The sequence below is a fragment of the Danio rerio genome, chromosome 8, assembly GCF_052040795.2.
Source record: "Danio rerio strain M-AB ecotype USA chromosome 8, GRCz13ab, whole genome shotgun sequence".
Classification (NCBI taxonomy): Eukaryota; Metazoa; Chordata; class Actinopteri; order Cypriniformes; family Danionidae; genus Danio; species Danio rerio.
In genome coordinates this window covers 53395849-53405059 of record NC_141028.1, presented here as the reverse complement: position 1 = coordinate 53405059, position 9211 = coordinate 53395849, and the positions used below count along the sequence as shown (strand labels likewise).

General features: G+C 36.9%; 1 protein-coding gene across 1 annotated transcript; it reads left to right on the top strand.

The window, feature by feature from the left end:
• The first annotated feature begins 5567 nt into the window (after positions 1-5567).
• LOC147842855 (uncharacterized) lies at positions 5568-8880 on the top strand. Its single transcript, XM_087265477.1, has 6 exons — positions 5568-6524; positions 7258-7352; positions 7466-7516; positions 7604-7979; positions 8084-8257; positions 8362-8880. The coding sequence occupies exons 1-6, from the start codon at positions 5636-5638 to the stop codon at positions 8487-8489; spliced, it is 1713 nt and encodes a 570-aa protein (XP_087121603.1). The 5' UTR covers positions 5568-5635; the 3' UTR covers positions 8490-8880.
• The last annotated feature ends 331 nt before the right edge of the window (positions 8881-9211 follow it).

Sequence of the window (9211 nt, the reverse complement as noted above, 5' to 3'; positions counted from 1 at the left end):
ATTTTACAGACAAAGACCAAATTTATTTTTCCATTGAATCTGGTCATATCTATCAAAAAAAAGCGTCACATATTGGGTTGTTACAATTTTTTTTTGAAAGAGAGACCTGATTTTTTATTTAGGTGAGGAAGAAAACATTTTCCCACTGATGTTTCCAAGGAGTGCAATGGCACAGACGAAAAAGGTAAAGTTGGTTTTATATTCGCACATTCGTTCATTTAGCAGTCTCTATATTGTTTACCATGTTACTTTGAATATTCAATTGTAATTAGCATGCAAGTACGACTACTAAACAGCAATAACACAATCTAATTCACTGTGAACAATGCTGAACTTCGATAGTCATTAGCGGCTAATATGCTTTCCCTATTTAGAATTAGCGAAGAACACTTTTCTGAAATTATATTATTGAGGAGAATTTCTGAATATCTGAATATAAAATCAACCTTACCTCTATGACGAAACACAGGATCTCCACCATAGCCTCTAAAAAGCATTATAACACCTTTAGGAATTGCATTCATTACAATGGTAAATTCACCGGGGAACCAAACTTGCATGAAAACTCTTTATAATTTAAGAGAAGACCTTCTGAATAACTGAGATACAGTCAAAATACTTTTCTCAAACCAACCATTTAAAAATAGAGATTTGCTTTTATACGAAACATCCTGACTGTTCCAGATAAAATACTGATGAGTGTTTGTAAATCAGTAACCATGCAAGTGAAAATTGCATTATTTATAAGGGATTCTAGCAATATTATAGATACAAATCAGAAGAAATGGGAGAAGTTGAGTTTGGGTTAGTCAGAAGAGACTTTGTTTATCATTATTATTATAAGTTTTGAAACATTACATGAAGTAATAATACATATTCAGATATATTCCATATCCAGGAACATTACAAGAGTTGCAAAAACACAGCTGGAAATGATAATAAAGCAAAAATATAACAGGTGTGGGGAAGAAAAAAACGTATTACAAAATACTTAAATACATATAAACAAAAATAATATCCTGTCACATTTGTGTGCAAAAAGAGTGCAAAGCTAAACACGCCCACTGTCTGTCTGTCTGTCTGTGTGTGTGTGTGTGTGTGTGTGTGTGTGTGTGTGTGTGTGTGTGTGTGTGTCTCTGTGTGTGTGTATCTGTGTGTGTGCGTGAACTGTGCGTAACGACATTGTGTGTGACTCAGCATTACAAGTCCACTACAAATGTATCAAACACTCATTGGTAAAGTTCTTACTAAAGTATTTCTCACAAACGCTACGTGAGATCTTCCTTCTTTATGTCTGTCTGTTGTCTGACGCAGCCGAGGGAGGAGATTAAGGCACGCAGAAACGGTGGGCGGGGAGGACTAGCCTTAAAGGTGCAGTACAACACAACTGCTTTAAAATAGAATCTTATAAAACGTCTAATAAATAATCTGATGGGTGTTTTGAGCTGAAACTTTACAGACACATTCTGGAGACACAAAAGACTCATGTTAAATCTGAAAAAAGGGGTAACCTAGGTGCTCTTTAAATCACCTTTCTTCCCTTTTCTAATGCTTGGTTTGAACTGCAGAAGATCGTCTTGACCATGTGCCTAAATGCATTGAGTTGCTGCCATATGACATGGTCAAGATGATCTTCCTCTTGGATGAATGATTGCTTGAAGTTTAGTGTTTACTTCCACACATGCAACTATATATATATATATATATATATATATATATATATATATATATATATATATATATATATATATATATATATATATATATATATATATATACACAGTTTTAAAGTGAACTGTAGAGCATTTACTAAAATTTAGCAACTTAACAAGAATATTATTACGGGGTGTAACATAGAACATGTCCTCTAATAAATTGACATGGATCATACATATGGAACCTGTATTACTTCTCTTATTTTCAACAACATCAGTTTTTTACAATATTTTGAGAAGGTATAAAGTCAGTGAGTGCATCAGTTCATGTTCTTACCTTCTGTAATAGTTGCGTTGTTGTCCTTGGTGTGACAAGATGAATTCTCAAATCATACGGTCAATACTGAAGACAAAACAGTGTCCAGGAGAATTTTCTGGAAAAACAGAAAAAAAACACTCATGGATCATCCAGGTGAATATTTAAGAGGGTGTTATTTTAATAAATGATATTATTTGCTCTTGTGGAGTATATGAAAAGATCTTTTATTTGAAATTACTTATTTAAGACACTCAATATAATATAACACAATTGCTATGATATTATTATTTGTTTTTTGCTAAAACAACATGTAGATTAATCAATACAGATAGTAAAATGCTGGAGCAGTTTTCACATTTAGAAGTTAAATCATATTTGTGTTTCCCCTCATTTTGTGAATATGAACTGTCAAATTTACAAATTTACATCTACATTAATAATTGGCTCTGATGAAGACGACAGACTGACCTCTACTGGACAAAGACCTGAACTGACCAGCAGCATTCAACATCAGTGCCATCTGAACTTTAAACAGCTGTGTGTGTAATATTAATGCTGCATGTGATTAATACTGTCATGTAAAACCATACACCACAGTATGCTGCAAACTACTGTCAGCTCTTAATACAGTCATACATGAATGTCATGCAAAGACAATCATTATCAGGACAGTAATACATCTCCAGTAAGCAGGGAAATCCCCCCAAAAAACAGTGATGAGGGTCAAATTTTGAAAGATGAGACAAAAAAAATAAATAAAAGTTTTCCACGGATGTACGGTTGTTAGCATAGGATAATATTTAGCCAAGATATATGACAATCTGGAATCGGAAAGTGAAAAAACAAACAAAAACAAAACTAAATATTGGGAAAACCGCCTTTAAAGTTGTCCAAACTAGATTAGAACACACATTACTAATCAAACAAATAAGTTTTGGTATATTTACAGTAGAAAATGTCCTCCTTGAACCCAATCTTTACATATTCTAATGATTTTTGGCATTAAACAAACCTTAATTTAGACCCATACAATTATTTTTGGGGTGTTGCTGTGCAACACAGAGAATTATTTTGTGCTTATGCAATTTTGTAATTACTCTTTTGTGCTATATATACAAAATATACTATATATAATATAATAATGTATAATAATCAGTTCTAAAGGCTTTGAGCAAATGATGGAATTTCCTAAAATACACTTCCAACTAGTACAGAAATGAAGGCAGATCACATTCTCAGTCAGTCTCTCTGTTGCATATTGTATTATTGTGTGTAGCTAGACTATATCTAGTGAAAACAGAGAAAGAACTCTGTAGATAGCTTCATAATCTTGTTCTGTGAGCAAAATCATCAGTTTTGTCATGACTGAGATATTAAAATACTCGATTTAATGAAAGGAAATAACTGAAATTTTAGCTCTAAAGTTTTTGAATTGGCGGTGGCTTTTCTGTTTTGGTGGTACAATGCAGATGTGAAGCTGTGCAACAATGTAGTTTTACATGCAAAGGGTTTATGAGACTGTACATGGTTGTTTTTATAGCACACTTGTGCTTTCAACCTGTAACAATACACAAATGGGTTTGTGTTGTTTTCGAGATTTCAAGATTGCAATAATTGCGTATTACAAAAATACATTGCACATACATTTTACATTTGCTTTTATATTCACAAGGAAGGATCATACATAATAATTAAGTCCATATAGAGCAATAACAACATTAGTAAAAGTGTTTTAAAATAGCAACAGTGTTTTCTTTTTGCTTTACAATTTTGGCTGCTAATAAAGTAGGCCAGTGGTTCTCAAACTTTTTCATCAAGGACCACCTCAGAAACAAATTGTCTCTCCAAGTACCACCATAATGAGCAGTATTGAAATACAGTAGCGCAGTACAGCACAGTAAAGCTGCTACAGCTCTGCACAGTTAAAAACGTGGCAGATTAATTCCTGTTATTAAGAATATTTATTGATGTCAGCCAGTTTAAACATAAATAGTATGAACATTAACACTGTACTGTGCTTATATGTAAAAAACAAACAAACAAGCAACTAAAAATGTCAACATTTTAATTAAAATGTGCTTTTAAAGGTTAAAAATGGTAGGTTACTGTTCTTAAAGTGCAAAGAAAAGTGCTGAACTTAAATGTAAAGTGTTAGCATATAGTATAGCCAATTCATCAACATCTGGAAATGTTGCCTGGACCTCAGAAACATAGGCTATTTGTAATATAATAATTATTATTACATGTCATATTCATATATAAATCATTTTTAATAAATTTTGAAATATATGTAGCATGTACATATGACATATTTAATTCTTCCACGTACCACTAGAAGGAAGCCCACGTACCACAGTTGGAGAACCACTGAAGTAGGCTATACCTGAAATGCAACTTCCATGTGCCAGCACAGGCATGTACACTCAGTGCAGTTCAAGTTTATTTGTATGGCGCTTTTCACAATAACTATTGTTCAGAGATGCTCAAACTAGGGCCAAAGTTGGCCCATGGTAAGCTTTGATTTGGCCCACCATCTAATCTGAGAAGAGAGGGAGAATGAATGAGATGGTTTCGAGATTGTCAATTCAAATTTAATGTAACCTTTGCTTATTTTAATATTAAAAGCTAAGTGAAATTAAATGTTTTAATTAGATGGTATAAATTAAGTCAGATTTTGTTTAAATGTACTGTCAGCTGAAAATACAGAGACTTTGATGAGCAAAGTCAAAATAAATGTGATTATGTTTTTATTGCAACAAGTTATCATTTAAAATGTTATCCTGCATTAAGTAATGCAATTTAAAGTAATGCTTTTGATTTATTTTGTAATATTATGAAATAAATGAGGAAACTATCCATGGCAACTATAGTTTGGTATATTTACCTTCGGCCACGGCTCTCAGTTTTTGGTTTTTGGCCCCTTCATACGAAAAAGTTTGGTTAAAGAAGTGCTCATTTATGCATTACAATCAAATTAAAATGATTATTTATTTTAAATACACACTATGAGTCTAATCTGACTTTACTTTTGGGCTATATGTAGTCACAAACACCAATTTCACAAGAAAAATGTGTCTTTAGAGCACTAACAGTGTTTATCACCGCTGGGCGCCATCATGCATCTAGGATTGAACCATTACGGGCGAGGGAGAAAAGAGGGGGGCGGGTCAAATTTACGTGAACATATTTTTATAAGTAGTAGTTATATTGTTTAATACAGATCAGATCAAACGATTTTAACACTATATAAAGGAAAGACTCTCGCCCAACCAAACACACATCTCGTATTGACAACCTTCAGGGAAATCAAGCATTAAACACCACACCCCCTCCCCACATAATTGCGATTATCAATAAATAATTAATGTTTGTGAGTGATTCCAGCTCGAAATTTGACGAACGAGATATTGTAAAATGTAATAAGAAACTTTTAAGAAAAGAAGAAATGTGTTTAAACACAGCTAAGATTTACATTTTCGGTAGAAAACATCTATTTTCTTTTGAATGGCGCTGCCTTGCGCTGCTGTATGCAAATGAGCCATGACGTCAAACGTTCCATCGTATTCTTATAATGATGTAGACGGCAGATCGGCTCATTCTCTTACAACAACTCGAGCGAGCTGCACCGAATCACTATAGATCTGCGTTTTACGTCTGATTTATGGAGTTTTCAGTTGATTGTGATATTACAAATATTCAGTTCGCCGTTGATAACAATTCTCTCGAGTTTGGAAAGAAACCTAAAGCAATGGGACGAGTTAGAAAGAGAGTAAAACAGTTCTGTAACTGGGCCTCTCGGAAATCCGGGAAAGCCCAGCAGAACCAGTGCACATCCGAGGGCGACCTCGAGCACCGGAGATGTTCTGATGACGAAGCCGGACCGAGCAACGCTACGTTCATCTCCCACATTCACACTGGAGCTGGTGTTTCACCAAGCCCAGCACCACAGACAAGAGAGAAGAAACTTAAGAGGCTCTGGAAATGGTTTTCTCGGAAATTCAAGAGAACTAGAACCACAGCCCCACAGATCCAGCTGAGCAGCCCACAGCCTCAGAGATCCCCTGACGGCGAAGCTGCGTGTGTGTCGCCGAGGACAGTTCATGACGAGCGGGTCAACAGGCGCGTGTCTATCCAGACCCCTGTGAAGACCCCGTCAACAGAAACTGAACGGCACGACGACACTGAATACTGGGACTTTTCTGGATCTTCTCTTACCATAGCGGGAAACAGCGAATCCGACCGCGATTCAATGCACAGCTGGCACTCGTGCGCGTCTTCGCTTGGCACCCCGGTTAGTGAATCTGACCGCGCATCAGTGTTAAGTTGGCACTCTTGTGCGTCTTCGCTGGGTACCGCGGGCATCAGCGAATCTGACCGCGCTTCAGTGCACAGTAGGCATCCTTGTGCGTCTTCGCTGACCGCTGAACACCACAACGATGAGGAAAACGCTTCCAGCGAGGACTCCAGCGTGTCCGAGGACAGCACATCTTCCTCATCGGATTTTTGGAAAACAGAACAGGAAACCACATTCAACTGGGAAGGAAATACAGGTCAGTTTATCAGGTGTTTTTATCCTGAAGTATATTGTACTTCACTAAAAGTTATATAACAATCCCAAACTAAATATTGAGCTTTTTACTCCACTGCATATGATAATGATAGTTACTTAAGTTCTGAGTGAACATATTACAAAAATATCATATTACAGAATATGTTATTACGAATAGCTCTATACTATAACTTAACTGTATTCATGAGAAAAATGTTCCTTTAAGAAAATATTTCTGAAGTGTTTTTTTTTTAAGAATTGCACTAAAAACATTTTTAATCATATTCATTTTTAGCTAATCAAGCTTTTTTGTGAATCTGACCAGGTTTATATGTCAGCAAGTACTGATGTGAAGTGTTTGAGATTATTTAAACCACTGAACCTGACCCGTGCATGCCAAGCTCAAACGTTTGAGTGTCTGTCTACCATAACATGGCTCAGATTGGGGCTGCATGATATATCAAATTTAGCATGCAATATCCATACAGCAGAAAGTTCCTATATAGTTATGTGTCAGAATAATAAATGAACAGATTTTTAAACATACCTAAGCCATAATATACCTATAATATAGATATCAGACAATTGATCTGATTGAACCAGTCCATTATAAGGCACCTTCAATAATAATAGTTTATTAAAATAGAGCTATTCTAAAGCAGTCTTCGCTCACATTTTTGTTGGTTTATGCTTAAAAATGTACTTCATTGTTTGTTTCTTTGTTTTATTTACAGGTAGAATCTCCCAGGACTATAAAATCCATCACTTGATTGGTCAAGGATCAACAGGAGTCATCTATGAGGGAATTCGTCTGTCGGATTGCCGAATGGTTTGTTTCAGACATAACAGAAAGATTTTGTGCTTTTCCCTTGAAATGTAAATTTGATGAATGCCGCATGACTGGATCGTGTGTATTAACTTTTGCTTTCTCTTGGTCAACAGGTGGATATCAAATGCGTGAAGAAGAGCAAATCAATGGAAAGGATCACGATTGTAAGTTCACACTCGCAACATTGTTAAAAATAGTCTCCACTTCAGTTCAATCACATCTCACTAATACGTCTATTATCTCTCCTGCAGGAACCATCTGACAAGACTGTTCCACAAGAGGTCGGTTTGATGACTATGATGAGCAGAGGTCCGAAGGTTCCTCAAGTAATACAGCTGCTGGACTGGTATGAGGCACCAGACCAATACATACTGGTGCTGGAGCATCCCAAAGCAGCTGTGAGCCTGGACCAGTTTGTATCCTCTTGCGGGAACAAAATCAGCGAAGCGAAAGCACGAGTGGTGATGCACCAGGTGATCACTGCTGCCAACGCATGCTGCGAAAGGGGAGTCTACAATAACATCAAGCTGGAGAGCCTGCTCATCAACCCCCACACCTTGCAGGTCAAACTGATGGACTTTGGCACCGGAAGCCGCATGAAGGACACTGGCTATAAAACATTTTGGGGTATGTATGATAATGGCCACAATTTAGGTGAAGTTATTTTGTTAATATGGATATTTAGCGAAAAAGCTAACTGCATTGGGACTAAATCTTTCTCTTTCTTCCAGGCTCAAGGGCTTGTATTCCCCCGGAGTTCTATCAGAAGGGAAGGTTCCACGCCAAGCCTGCAATCGTGTACTCTTTAGGCAAACTGTTGTTCAGGATGCTGTGTGGACGCTACCCTCATATGGAGCTCCACAAGATTGTCAAAAGAACCTGGCAGCCTGAAGACCTATCCAAAGGTGAGCGCATGTGGATGATGAAACAGGATCTTAAAACATGTGATCATTTACACCAACCCTAAAGTTTTCTAATAACCTGACATCTCCCCCTTCTTTCTTCACAGAAGCCGTAGATCTGATCTGCTCGTGTCTGCAGAGTAAGCCAGACAAGCGGCTTTCACTTGACGAGATCCTTCACCAGAGGTGGTTCCAGGTCTTCATCCTGAAGCCAAACAACAGACGAAAAGATTAAGAAGATCAGAACATCCAGCCTCTTCATCCAGCCGTCAACACCAAACTTCTCCTCTTCATCGATCCACTAACACCGAACTCCTCCTCTTCATCCAGCCGCTAACACTAAGCTCCTCTTTTATATTCAGCCAGAAACTTTGTCAAGCCACGAACATGGGGCAGTTTGTGGCTTTTCGAAGAGAAAAAGCTGAATGGGGCTGGTGTTTGTGGTTGCGTGGAAAGGAGGAGCTGTTTGGGGCCGGTGTTTGTGGTTTGATAAAGAGGAGGAGCTGAAGGGGGCCGGCGTTTTTATCTGGATGAAGAGAAGAAGATTTTTGGTTTATATTTGGAGATTGTAAATAAATGCTTGTTCTGTATGTAATGAATAAAAATGAATACTTTTCACATATAAAGTGTTTTCATTTCGTTCAATATTAACTTAATGCACTCCTATAGTTAAAGTGTTGAACTGTCCTGTCTTCACCTAGCAGTTGAGGTTGCCAAACAATGGCGTTATATTGTTTCAGGTTTTACAAAATGGCACAGTGATGCCTGTATACTTCACAACTGATTCAACTGACTTTTACAGCACTTTTTACAATGTAGATTGTGTTAAACAGCTTTACATAGTTCTAGCAGATTAAACTGAACTTCAACTGTGACAACTGGACTGAAGCGGTTTAGTTCAGTGTAATGTGAATGTCACTGCTTAAAGCCAAAACACAGAAGACCAAATCCAACGAT

Coding starts and splice junctions, on each gene's coding strand:
- LOC147842855 (XM_087265477.1), top strand. CDS start 5,636: ATGGAGTTTTCAGTTGATTGTGATATTACAAATATTCAGTTCGCCGTT. Junction 6,525..7,257: donor CAACTGGGAAGGAAATACAG/GTCAGTTTATCA, acceptor TTTTATTTACAG/GTAGAATCTCCCAGGACTAT. Junction 7,353..7,465: donor GTCTGTCGGATTGCCGAATG/GTTTGTTTCAGA, acceptor CTTGGTCAACAG/GTGGATATCAAATGCGTGAA.